Source organism: Phlebotomus papatasi, chromosome 1 (assembly GCF_024763615.1).
Source record: "Phlebotomus papatasi isolate M1 chromosome 1, Ppap_2.1, whole genome shotgun sequence".
NCBI classification, from domain to species: Eukaryota; Metazoa; Arthropoda; class Insecta; order Diptera; family Psychodidae; genus Phlebotomus; species Phlebotomus papatasi.
This window is the reverse complement of record NC_077222.1, coordinates 19,575,275-19,589,016: the sequence shown is the minus strand read 5'-3', so window position 1 is coordinate 19,589,016 and position 13,742 is coordinate 19,575,275. Positions and strand designations below refer to the sequence as shown.

Below are 13,742 nucleotides of genomic sequence, written 5' to 3'. Positions count from 1 at the left end.
AAAAAAAGTAATTCCCGACAACGGAAAATGTTCTGGAAAATTTAAAATCATACAATGGGAAAAACTTGTGCAATTTCCCATTTCCTCTCATTTAATATTTACCACTACCCGTAGAGAGAATCATCTCTTGATTCCTTTCATCCTGAACGATGGAAGCTCTCAAAGTTGCAAACACTGGAGTCGTTTGGCTGGGATGAAAGTCATCAGAAAAGAAATTCAATGGGAGCAAATATTGATTTTTCATTCGCTATGTTGACTCGCACGCTCTTTCACAAATTAATTGATAATATATTTTATCTTCACTTCTTATATACTTTACTAATATGCACACAATGCATTTTTGTCTTATGTAACATCATTTTCCTCTCACTTAATTATCACAATTAATATCTTCTGTTTTTTTTTCTTCTCATTTCTTAGCCAAACAAGGAATCTCCAAATTGAAATGCAAGGAGAAAAACATTTACAGAGAAAGAGATTCAAGATATTCACCATTATAACCCCCTTATTTCCCTGTAATATAATTTCTATTACAAAGAACAAACAAATACACGCTTTTTTTGTAACATCTCTTACTACCTTATTTTCTGCAAACACTTTAGTATCTAATTTCTTAATGCAAAATTGCAAAGTTGAAATATTTTCTATCATGAAACTCTTCTTTTCATATTTGTCTATAAAATCAGTCAATATTTCATTTCAAATTTATATTTTTTTTTCTTATTTTTAATTCCTTTTTTTTCATTATCATAATTCGCACTACATTACTCCTTGGCATATATCAACAGAATGTGCAAACTTTATAACACTTTCCCTTACTCATTCACGTGTGTAACACGGATAGAGGAAAATGTCCTTGTGGATAGTTAAACATATTAGTTTATTCTTGGCACAGCGTATCGTGAAAGTTATGGGAAAAAGTTTCAAGATACTCTAATGTCTAATATAATTTATACAATTACTTTTTTTTTCTTAAACATTCTTTCTTCCATCACTACCTCTTGCTTTTCCTATAAGAACACATTAAGTACCACAAAGAGATCAAAGTTGAGGCCTCTATAGAGATAAAAGTATGGGCGGGAAAATAATAGCTTTTCTCTTGAGAAAACGTCAGATAATAATACAGTGGTTTGGAAAATTACACAAACACCCAAATAAACTCTGTGGATTTATACAACATGCAAAAAAAATACCAATCGTGAATAATTCTCCGCCATTGCATTTTTAGCTACAATCTGTGTAGAAGACGCCATCTAGCGGCATTAAGTATGACGGTTTAAAATCTCTGACAACTCGTGAAAAGAAAGAAGTCTGACAGTGACGTTGCTTATAAAAAATCAAGCAATCATATTATTTTTATTCACAATTTTTTTGTCCAAACTGGGCCGGAATATGATACGAGATCAAAACTATTTAAGAGTGTAATAGAGCTAAGGTGAAGTAGAGCAGAATCACATTGACAGTAAAATTCTCATCGTCATCGTCAAAGCCTCACCGTTTTTCCTTAATTTACCTGTACAAGAGATAGTCTTATGCCCTAGACACACTTACGACTAAAGTCCAGAGACGACTAAGCTAGTTCATAGCCAACTCAGTTCCTGACACTACAAACAAGGCTTAACATTTTTTGGCACTCACAAAACATAACTTTCGTGGGTTTTTATGCAGATATTTCTGCTGAAATGCACTAGTAGTCCTTTCAAAATGAACTACTTTTAAATGTACTTCACAATTCACGTATAACAACAAGAATTATTCACTAGAATCGCCTAAATTGACTTAAGTCACGAGTTAATTACAATTAACTAATAATTGCAATTAACAATAATTATTACACGTGTTCTGAGACATGAATTCACAAATAGTTTCATTTTCAGAGGAGTATTATTACATTTAAGTAAAAATATCTGCATAAAAACCCACGAAAATTATGTTTTGTGCATACCAGTGAATGCTAATTTTCGTCCGTAGTGTGTCAGGAACTGACTTGGCTATGAACTAGCATAGTCGTGTCTGGACTTTAGTTGTAAGTGTGTCTAGGGCATTATATTGTTTTTTATCTAGTGCCTCAGAGTATATGATGAGGTAATACGGTAATAGGGAATTTGCGTAAGAATTGCAATGAAGATACGTATATTAAGGAAAAACGGTGATGCTTTGACGGTGACGGTGAGCATTTTACTTCCAATGTGATTCTGCCCGTATCCGTTAGTGATTTCTTCATTAGCACGAACAAGGGTTACCAGAACTTCACGAGATTAACATAAGGCTAATCCTGAATTCCGGCAAGATCCTTGTGCAAAATGCACGATCCGAGTTTAAGATGCCTTCCCAGGGGTTTTCTCACACTACTAGGGGGTCAGTAGGATGGAATCACCACTTCTCGCTTCTCGCCAGTGCCCCACTTTTCGTCACTTATATTTAAATCGCAATTTTCCCATTATTTATGAAATAAATTAGCTGTAAATTATTTGTACAGTGCTGTCTCTCTATATGCACAGTTTGGGTACTTTTTTTTTGACAGTTCTCTCTCTGAATATGCACAACTTTTTTTGAAATTCCCAACGGTTTTTTTCTTTTAATAAATTATCATTTTTTTATTGTTCTAGAATTTCTCGTGTTATTTTCAATATAATATGAGATAGAAAAAATAAAATTAAGAAAATTAAAAACAAGAAAAATTAGTTACCAAGAAAATAATTTTCTTTATTACTTTGTTAAAATGTAAACAAATTGATTTTGAATGCAACCGACACAAAAGCTGTGCATATAGAGAGTGTGCATATAGAGAGACAGCACTGTATCTCTATTCCTGCTACTTAGAAAGTCGAGAAACACTAATTATTTTGGCTATTCTCGTATGAACTGACAGAATCAATCCGTAACATGCCCTAAAAATATTCAGACGGAAGCACAGAACCTGTATCGCAACCGAGCAAACTTGACCGTGAAAAGCATTAGTCTCCATTCAATATGTATCTGGCGAGTCCTACGTGGTTACAGCTCTTCCGGTGTTCGCCAGAGAATTTCTTTCTTTTTCAAAATGAAAGACTTCGAATTTTAAAAATGGAAAAAATTCGAAGTCTTTCATTTTGAAAAGGAACGAATTCTCTGGCGAACACCGGAAGAGCTGCAAAGCATTAGTCTCTCTTCACTGAGAAAAAAACTGGGGTGCGATTAACTTTTTTCCTCATAACTTTAACATTTTTTAGGTGTAAAAATATTTATATCAACATTTTTTAATGTTAATTTTACACCTTTCAAAGGGTAAAATTAACATGGAAAAGGGTCACTTTAACCCCTCATACACCTAAAAAGGATAATATTTACACCGATTTCGGATCAATACTGCAGAGTAAAATAAACATTTCCGGAATGTTATTTTAACTTTTTCGGATTTCTCTCAGTTGTAATGAATCTTTCATGGCAAAAGCCCGGCTGCACTGTAATCCTTCTTTTCGTAGCTGTTGCTGAACAACATATGAATAAGCAATACGAAAACACAACGCGAGTCCAACCGGGTCACATTTTTGTAAAACGTCATGCTTTTGTAAAGACATTTTTTTTGTAAAATCTTCATCGTCACTGTGTGCTCTCGCTCTCATTTGAAGTCAGTCAATCGAAGTGTTCCTCAATTTTAATCTTTATTTTTCTAATTAATCTTTGTTGAAAATAGTTCTGAAGTGTGAATAAAAAGTTGTTAAGGATAAGATGGTGGATAGTTTTGATCAATCTCTGCGCTTGTTCCTGTGGATTGGCAGCACGGAGGACTTTTTAAAATTTGCCCTTCGAGCCCCATGCTCTAACCCTAAACATATTTATCACAGGTATTTCAAGCAGATTGATCATCTCATACAGAGTACCTGGATTTACATAGCATCTCATATTTATCACAGGTAATTCATCCCCAGTAGCATTTTGTGACAAAAGAAAACCACAGAGTTAGAGGATGTTCAAGTAATTCTACTTACCACTGTGTATCACTTTCATTTTCTTTGATTTCCCACTCCAATCGAAATGCCCTAAAAGCCCAAGAAGCTTAATTGAAAATCTCACATTTTCTCATTTTGAGTGTAGAGAGTTTTGTGTGTGTTGATGGAGATAATTACATCTCCCTTACCTGGTGCCTCATTGACAATCCTCCACTCGTCAAAATTGCTTGGGATCCTGAGCAACATCATCAGGAAGGACTACAGTGATGGCACTAGCTGTTGAGGGACTCTGTTCACGTGGATAGGAAAACTTCTTCTTGAATGCCCTGTCAAAGTTAATTGGCCGGGAATATTCAAGAGTTGTTGGTGGTTTTATAATGGAATTCGATGTCAGGGAATCCAATTCATGTGATTCCGATCCTGCAAAGTCTCCAGCAGCTGAACTAGAGCCCGATAGAAGTTGTTCAGACACTGCACTCTGTCCCACATTCCTACTCCCATTTCCCTCGTGATTCTGGCCATTTTTGCCAGTTTTTGTGGAATCTCGGGTCCTAAGGGTTGGATAGCGAAACTGCCCAAAGCCATATTCTGGTCCCACGAGTCGCAGAAGTGATGTCAGGAAGAAGGTTGCATAGAGCCAACTTATTGTCATGACCACAAGGAGGAAGATGCCAATTTGGATGTAGGCCAGTACATGGGAGGGAAGCATCAAGGCTCCGGCAATTCCAGTTGTCATGGCAGCCATTGATGTTGGTCCAATCATTCGCATAAGAGCAAATCGCACAGAAGACTCTCTATCTGGATCCGGTGATAGACGATAGTGTACTCCATAGTGCAGACTAAAATCCACCGCAAGCCCTATGGCTGTGGTCACTGCCACACTCTCCAGTACATTGAGCTTCCAGCCCAGTACCACCAAAACGGCCACTGTGGTAAAAATGGTCAGAGTGACCGTGACAATGGCATAGAAACTGATGAGAACATTGAGTGTGACCAACAAAAGTACCAACAGAGCTACTCCCATGGCCATGCAAATAGCCAAAAGTGTTCCCTGAGACAGGGTATCCTGCAAATCGTAGAAATCCAACTCACTGATGAACCATCCATCCCTCATTCCTTCCGGTGCCACTTCCAATTCTCCCCTCAGCCACTCCTCAACCTCAGCCACAAATCGACTCACCTCCGAATACGACATCGTAAATGCCTGCGTAGAGTCAAATTCAACGACCAGAGCACGCACCAGAGACACATTCGATGACGCACCATCACGCAATGGACGAGCAAATTTGGGACCAGCAACACCAGGAATGAAAAATTCACGTGGTGTCTCGTACAGTGATGAAATTGACTGTGGCAGACACTCATCGAATATGTAGGCCTCATAGGGGCGACTTGTGTTCTCGCAGCAGGGCGCCCTGAAAATGTCCCAAAACAACACAATTTCAAATAAGCCTGAGTGGCTGAAAGCAAATAAATTACAATCAATCAGAGATTATAGGAGGGTAAAATTTAATTTTGCACTGACTTCTTTTCCTCCTGTCCCCACCCACCCTTCGCTCCACCCCCCCCCCCCCCCCCCAACAAATAATTCCAATTCTCATTGGGAAATCACTGAGTTTGTGTAACTGTTCCGAAGAAGAAATTTTTGATTTAATTTCTATCTCACTTTTGCGTCTCAGGAGCAATAAAAAGCGTCTTTTTGCGGAGCTTTACTCCATCACCATCAAAGGTTAAAGGGCAATTTCTTCAGGGAACACAAGACTTATTATTCGGTAAATTTGCAAGACGAATCACACTTCACGGAAAATAAATAGAAAGCTATTTTTTTCTAGTAAACTTCACTCAAAGGTCAGGATCACAGATAACACCTACCTTGTATTTTCTTAAACAATGAATCCATCAGCCTCTCTACACCACAATTTAATAGTTTTCAATGCTTTTCAAGGGTTAAATAACAAAATGATATTTATATTGCAAATATTTTGTGTCCATCGTCATCTTAACATAGGTAAGCAACCTACCTAAAAACGGTAGAAATGCTCTTCGCCTTGTTATGGAATTTTTCAGAAGGACATAATAACAGCTCATTCGAATTTACAGTTATGCAGGACTAACAGGGAAAAGTCGCCTGCCTTTTAATGCACTAGCCTTTGAATATTTCATTCAGATGAGGATCTTAGCATTCTCACCAATTATAATCATCACAAAATTTCATGTCCTCCAATCGCGTTCAAACTTTCCAAAAAGTTTTTCGCCATTTCGTGGTCACGGATATGTGGGTGGTTAAAAACTGTCCCGTCCGCCCAGCTATCGGTTCGTTCTTCCTGTGGAGATTAATTAGCTTCGGCTCTATGACATAGATCGGGCTGAAATTTCAGTATGTTATAACCGGTGCCGGTCAAAATCTCGAACGCCAAAATTCCTGAAGCCAAAATACCGAACACCGAAATCTCGGAAAACCAAAATCTTAAATGGGTCGAAATCCTGAATTGGTTAAAATCCAGAAAAAATCAAAATCCCGAAAGCCAATACCCCGATAGCCAAAATTCCGAATGAGCAAAATCCCGAATCGGTCGAAATATCGAATGGGTCAAAATCCTAAAAAGCCAAAATCTTGGAAAACCAAAATCCCGAAAGGGTCAAAATCCTTAAAAGCCAATATCCCGAAAGCCAAAATTCCAAATAGGCCAAAATGACGAAAAGGTAAAATTCTGAAAATCCAAAATCTCGGAAAACCGAAATTGCGAATGGGTCGAAATCCTGAATAAATCAAAATCCCGAATGAATCAAAATCCCGAAAAGTCAAAATCCCGAAAGCCAATATCCCGAAAGCCAAATTCCAAATAGGCCAAAATCCCAAACAGGTAAAATTCTGAATGGGTCAAAATCCTGAAAACCCAAAATCTCCGAAAACCGAAATTGCGAATGGGTCGAAATCCTGAATAAATCAAAATCCCGAATGGATCAAAATACCGAAAAGTCAAAATCCCGAAAGCCAATATCCCGAAAGACGAAATCCCAAAAGCCAAAATCCTGAAAAACCAAAGTCCCGAAACGGTCAAAATCGTTAAAAGCCAAAATCTCGGAAAACCAAAATTCCGAATGATCAAAATTCTGAAAGCCAATATCCCGAAAGACAAAATCCTGAAAGCCAAAATCCCGAAAAACCAAAATCCCAAATGGCTCGAAATCTTGAATGAATCAAGATTCCAAACGGGCCAAAATCCCGAATAGCCAAAATTTCGAGGTGTCAAAATCATGAAGAGACAAAATCTCGATTTTGGGCCCACCGAATTGGACACTTTATATCTGTAAAACAATAAATAAAGTCGCACGGACACCCCTGACCCTAGCTATAAGGGGTTAAAGTTCAAAAATTGACCGACCTATATCGCCGGTACTAATTAACATTTTGACTTAAATTTTTGTCTAAAAAGGTTCATCTCCATGAGCACTTTCAGATGATAGTTCAAAACTTCACCATTTCATTTTTCTTAAAAAAATACCATTGTACATTCTAATTATGTTTTAGAGAATTGATAGTCTAGGCTATGAAGTTTACAAAAAGTAGCATGGGTTCGCTGTAGTTACAACATAACCGGTGAAATGAGGGGTCACAGATAACAAAATTCAAAACACCATATCTCCGATTCTATTTGACTGATTTTAACGAGTAAGGATAAAATTGAAAGCTCTCAAAAAAGACTAAAACTTTTTAAAACATTTGAACTTCGTAAGACCAACCATAGGACCATCATATCCAGAAAGAAACAATTTTCATAATACTTGACCTCAATTATCTCGACTTCCGCTTAACTGATTTTGATGATTAATTCCACACAATTGTAATAGACATTTACATCGATATTTTGTCTACACAGAAAAAATATTTTGTAAAAATGTTCGTAGATGTTTGTGAATTCCTATGGGGGACTTACGAAATGCTCGTAAGTCGTATAACCCACAAACAAGTTCGTAAAAGTTTTAACTTTTTACACAAACATTGTTCGTAACATAATCACTTTACGAACAGTTTCTTGTACTTTTACAGACATTTGTTCGTAAATGTTCGTAAACACACAAAAAAATGTTCGTAAAATTTTGTCATTTGTTCGTAATTTTTTGTTTGCCTGACGAACATTTTACGAACATTTACGAACAAATGACAAAATTTTACGAACATTTTTTGTGTTTACGAAAATTTACAAACAAATGTTTGTAAAAGTACAAAGAATGCTCGTCAAGTGATCGTGTTACGAACAATGTTTGTGAAAAAAGTACAAACTTTTACGAATATGTTTGTGGGTTATACGATTCACGAACATTTCGTAAGTCCCCCATAGGAATTCTCAAACATTTACGAACATTTTTACATAATATTTTTTTCTGTGTATACGTCATTTTTGGTTCAGACTATGTCATCTGTCCGATTTCTTCATTTTTCTGTAAAAACATGATTTTCCCCATAATATCGCTGTGAAGGTCCTTAAAAGATCCTAAAAAGAGTATTTCCCTACCGATTTAGCAAAGTTTGGTTTCATTTGACTGGTCTTGGATTCCTTGATAAATTTAAATTAATATTAACCAGTTATAAACTGGTAATAAATTCATTCTGGACCGAAAATCATTTTTTGTGCATATTTTAAAAATATTCCTACCACCTTGAAAAAAAGAATGAATTACCTGAAGACCAAATATTATTGCTCCAAAGACGTAAAATCCAGATTACGAAACAAATAAAAAGCAAAATATTGAAGGCTAAATAGTCAATAACCTGATTTTTGTAATACTCTTTTGAAAGTCAAAAAAGGTGTTCGAAAGAATTAATCTTTAAGAAAATGTTTCAATTCAATATCAAACTTAAACCAATGTTGTTAAGTAAAACCTTGAGACAATTTTTAAGGAGTGAAATAGTATCTAAAACTATTAATAACTTACTTAGAATATTAAAAAAAAAAACATAAGAATCAAATGGGTCGGCACTATTGGAGTCACACTGTATATCTTTTCTTACAAATAAATACTGGACTTACCGATCAATTTCTGCCATTGCATCGAGACATCGTCTCATCATGAAAGTGTAAAAATTCTCGATGAAACAATTAGGCACCAACAGTCCCGTGCTATTCTGGTAAAAAGACTGATTCCTGAGATTCTTGCAGAAGTCCAGTAGCCACAATTGTGACTCTGGTAGAGACACATTGAAGGCCTCATTGAGGTACAATGGACCCCTGGAAGCTGGATTGAGGTAGTCCCCTTTATCCACTGGCTGCACTCCCCACACAAATCTCAGAGGCAGCTTAAAGCTCTCGCTGGACGTATAGATCTTCTCAAACCAGAACATATCCTTGAATTGACTATCATACACCTCAAAGGGGTGATTACTGACAAAGAGCTTGAAATCTGGTGAATCAGGAAGACGCAAGCGTGGCCAATACAGCACAATAACTCCACTGGCAACACCAACAAGACCCAAGAGGACTATCCAAAAGCTCGAATATCTGAGCACGAGAAGTATTATAAAATCTTCTGCCACTTCCGACGCTTGACGACACTTGGAAAACAAATTCTGAACTTTCGTGCAGATGCTCTTGAATGGTCCACATGGGGATGGGAAACAACTCAGACGCTCGGCTATTGACACTGCAGCCGGAAGCCATGTCACCATAAGGATATAATTGGCCAACACAGCTGTTCCAGCGAAAATACTGCGGACAATGATAATACGTTATCCGGAATTATTCTTCTAATTATTTAAGAATGTTACGAAATATATTTATTTTAAAAATTGCCAATATCCAAATTGAGATCTAATTAAAAATCTATATATTTATAAAATATTTGAGACCAATGCAATTAGTGCAAAAATTATTCCGTAAGTTCTTGTTCTAAACTTGCAATTACAATTAATCTCATTATCCGTTTTTGATAAATTTGACCGTTTTAGATTATCTACTAACGTTTCTGACCATTTTAAACATCACCAAAAAGAAAAAAAAAACCATAAAACAAAAATAAAAATAAAAATGGAAATTAAAAGAACCAAGATATACATAAAAGTATTTGTTTCATTTTTTGTTTAATGAAAAAAACAAAACATTAAAGCCGTCAAAGTAACATTTTCCTTACAGTATCGGCCCAAAGTTTCTTAACAAAGGTATGTTCGAGAAATCAGGTGGAAAAAAATTACTTTTCTCAAATTTTTCTTTTTGTAAATGAGTTGTTTATAAATTATAGATATTAGAGAAGACCAGGGCAGAATTAGCCACTTAGAGTATTAGATAGTGGTATCTTATAGTTTACATTCGAAGAAGTATTGAGGAAACTAATCTTTATTCGAAGTATATACTTCCCTTCCTATTCATTGAAATATTTATCAGCTTCATACAAACATTTTTGTACAAATTATCCGCAATGAAAAATTTAATTTGGTGGTTAATTCTACCTCGGTCTCCCTATTTATGTATTTAAAAAAAAATAATAAATTTTTTTCAAATCAAAAAAAAAGTTTCAAAAATTGATCATTTTTCATCGGCCAAAAGTTTATTGACAAATTTGAAAAAGTGGCTCAAAATGGTCAAATACATGCAATAAATAATCTTTTACCAGTTATATTACACTGCGTGCAACAGTGTAATATCAAAATAGTTATCATTTTGTTTTTGCGCCTGGAATCTAGGCAAAACCGTTTTTGCCGTTTTTTTGATATTTGAGTGCCTATATCTCCGATTCTGCTGAACCGATTTATTTCTTTATATGGGAACATTTGTTCTCCTTTACATGCAGGATAATTCTTTGGACAGATTGAGTTCGTACAACTGACACCAGGGGCGCTGTAGTCTCATATATGTCAGAAAACATTGAAAAATTGAACTTTTTAGCAAATTTAATTAAACATATCTCGAAAACTAGATGCTATCTCAGAATGACAACATTTCAGGACTTCAGGAGAGCCATTCAAAGATGGCGATTTCCTATGCTGCCTGTGTAATTTTTTTTCGAAAAAATGGAATATCTTGTTACCCGGACGTTGGATGACCACCAAATTTTCGCGAGTTGTAGATCTCGGTCCCAGAAATAACATATCTCTCGGAGTAATTAAAGGCTAAGTCGACTTACCATAGTATGGAATGGAGCCGTCGATTTGTGTTGTGGTCAACGGACGGGAAGGACAATACTTAGAACAATTGCCGCGAGAGGGCAATTGGGACAGACGAAAAACGAGGAACAGGCAGACTTGGACTGGACGCCTAATGGCTTCTACACACTAGGGAAATTTTTATCTATATTGAAGCGAATTCCCTATGCTTGTGTAGGAAAAACTCTTCAATATGGACATAACAGCGCGATGCAACTTTACAGATCTCGTCTATTACTCTATTAACTTAAGAGATTTGCGATGCAACTTTATGAACGAGATGTCAAATCTCGTAATTTTATTGGCAGGCTCTGTTTAGAACGAGATTTTATATGAACGAGATTTGCGATGCAACCCTGAGTGGTGAATTTTATAAAATATGAATTCCAACCTCAAAACGTCTCATTACTATTGGACACTTTCAGAGGTGCCGCAAAGTACTAGATTTTCTGTTTTTGTGTGATTTTCGAGAGGAAAATTTAAGGAATGGTTTTCTTAATAATCATTTTATTTATTTGAAGTTGAAAAATCTTTAATTCATTAAAATACTTTTTTTCTTGGAAAATACAATATATATTTTCATCTTAGAAAATAATGTCTTATGAATTTTCCTTACACACAGAAAAATTTGTACACAAAAATTTCTGTACATAAAAACAATAACTTTTGTGCACATTATTTGCTACACCAAGAGATCACGAAAAAGTGTACGCAATGATTTGTTCACCGAAAGGAACTAAGATCGTGTACATTTAGTACTCTAGCAGTTTTTCTCTCTCAGCGAGAGGGAGATTGAGACAAATCATAGCACAAAGAGAGAGAGAAAGCAAGTCGCATGGTACTAGTACGGAGAGTTTTGCACAATATTCTCATCATTTGACAGTTTCTCGCGAATCATGGCGGATGATATAAATACGGTGGTCAAATATGATGGTGAAAACGCGTGGTTTAGTGTCGATTTCTGTGAGAAAAAAGTGTTTTTAGACCTGGAAAAAGCAGGTAAGTTTTCCATCCATCTGTGAAATTCTTCAGAGAAGCGGTTTTTTATGTTTTTTTTTTTGTCTACAGCTCGAGAATAACTCCGGGAAGCTGGAGATGTTTGATGAAACTGACGCCGTCAACTATCTCAGCATTTGGCAAGAAATATATTTATTTCAAAGCTCCTCCCTTTGCTAGATTAACCAAGGCCATCCCTTGCTCCACAAAGTGGCAGTAAATTGGAAGTGCACTGTGGAGGTGGCTCCACCAGCTCTTATGAAATCGTCAGATCTTTTCTACAAGTTCATCGTAAAGGTAATCCGCCACATTTTCTAAATCTAAAATTTACTCTATTCGAGGTTTCCAATTCAGATTAGATTAGAAAGGGGGCTGTACCTTACAAGACAGCAGCACCCAAGCCTCCATTTGGGCCCCATTGTGTCCAAGTTTTCAGTTAGTGCATTAGGCATATGATAATTTCAAGAAAAATTTGAAACTTTCGAAATATTAAATTAAATAATTATTTAATTTGAAGGAAGAAACAAACGTAATTTTTTCTTCAAATTTTATTGTATAATATGTTTAAGATTTTAAAATTAATAAATTTAGTCATAATTCAAACAATTTTCTATCCTAATTCTTTTCAAAAATTTTAAAGAAGCACATGTTGAAATTTTCAGATCATTCTTGAAATTTTGTGAAATTTTATACTACTGCTATAAAAATAATTTTTATAAACATAAAAATAATTTTATGTCATTTATTTCCAAATTTTGAATTATCTGATGTGATATGTTTCGATAGTTAATGACATTTTTAGAAAAAACATTTGCTTGAACCAATTAAATGAATTTATTTATTAACCAAACAACTTTCTATACCAATTTTTGTCGAACCACTCTTAATAATGGGTTTTCCATGCAAAAAGTTAGTAATATGGTAGAAAACGGATTTCTTCACTGATTTGAATCATATTTACCTCCTCTTATCCATTTAATGTTACTAATAGACTGACTGAGAATTAACTCATTCTAAATAATTGTTTCAGAATGGTCCCCAGAAATATATGAGTTGTTGAATAACGCTTCTACGTTCAACTGGAAGTAGCCGTGTAACTAAGCGACCATCTTTGAAGCAAGTATTCAAAGATTTCATAGTATTTCAGACGGGAAATTAATAAATAACTTAAAATTGTCTCCAACCATACTTATTTAAGGTGGAACACGATTAGATATAAGACGCTTTTATGTGCCAGTTGATGAATCACTAATTGTGATGAATTGTAAGTACAATTGCTGAAAAAATCTAAATATATATATTTAAATGGATACTATAGTATCCAAGTAAAATGATATAATTTTGATAAAAAAAACATAATATTTTTCTGGAATTTTTTTCAACATAATAAAAATATTATTTAATTCAAGCTCTTAGGCATATAAAAGTACATTTGAACTATATTTTCAAACATTTTCAATCAAAAAATTTAAAAATTCAGCTTTTGGGGCTTTCTGGGGATTTTTGGAGACCTTTTTAGTAAAAATATACTTTTCGGTGGACAAGATTTCTCGGAATTGGTTCATCTGAAATCCAAAAACTAAATATTTTTTGTTATCTGATGAGTCAAATTAGTCCACGAACGAAGGATTTTTGAAAATAACTTTTTTTGATTTTAGGGAAAATTTAGAATAAGT

The 13,742-nt window shown here is 35.1% G+C and overlaps 1 protein-coding gene across 5 annotated transcripts in view; it reads right to left on the bottom strand.

The window, feature by feature from the left end:
- Window positions 1-267: 267 nt before the first annotated feature.
- LOC129798142 (protein dispatched) overlaps window positions 268-13,742 on the bottom strand; it is a 29,724-nt gene continuing 16,249 nt past the window's right edge. Inside the window, exons 6-8 of one of the 5 annotated variants that reach the window (XM_055841131.1) lie at window positions 8,966-9,640; window positions 4,121-5,347; window positions 268-1,056 (exon numbers count right to left, since the gene is read on the bottom strand). In XM_055841131.1, the coding sequence (XP_055697106.1) occupies window positions 4,150-5,347; window positions 8,966-9,640 (1,873 nt within the window). In that variant the 3' untranslated portion in view covers window positions 268-1,056; window positions 4,121-4,149. Of the gene's footprint in view, window positions 5,348-8,965; window positions 9,641-13,742 lie in introns of all 5 variants that reach the window. The other 4 variants (XM_055841132.1, XM_055841135.1, XM_055841134.1 and 1 more) reach the window with 4 other exon arrangements.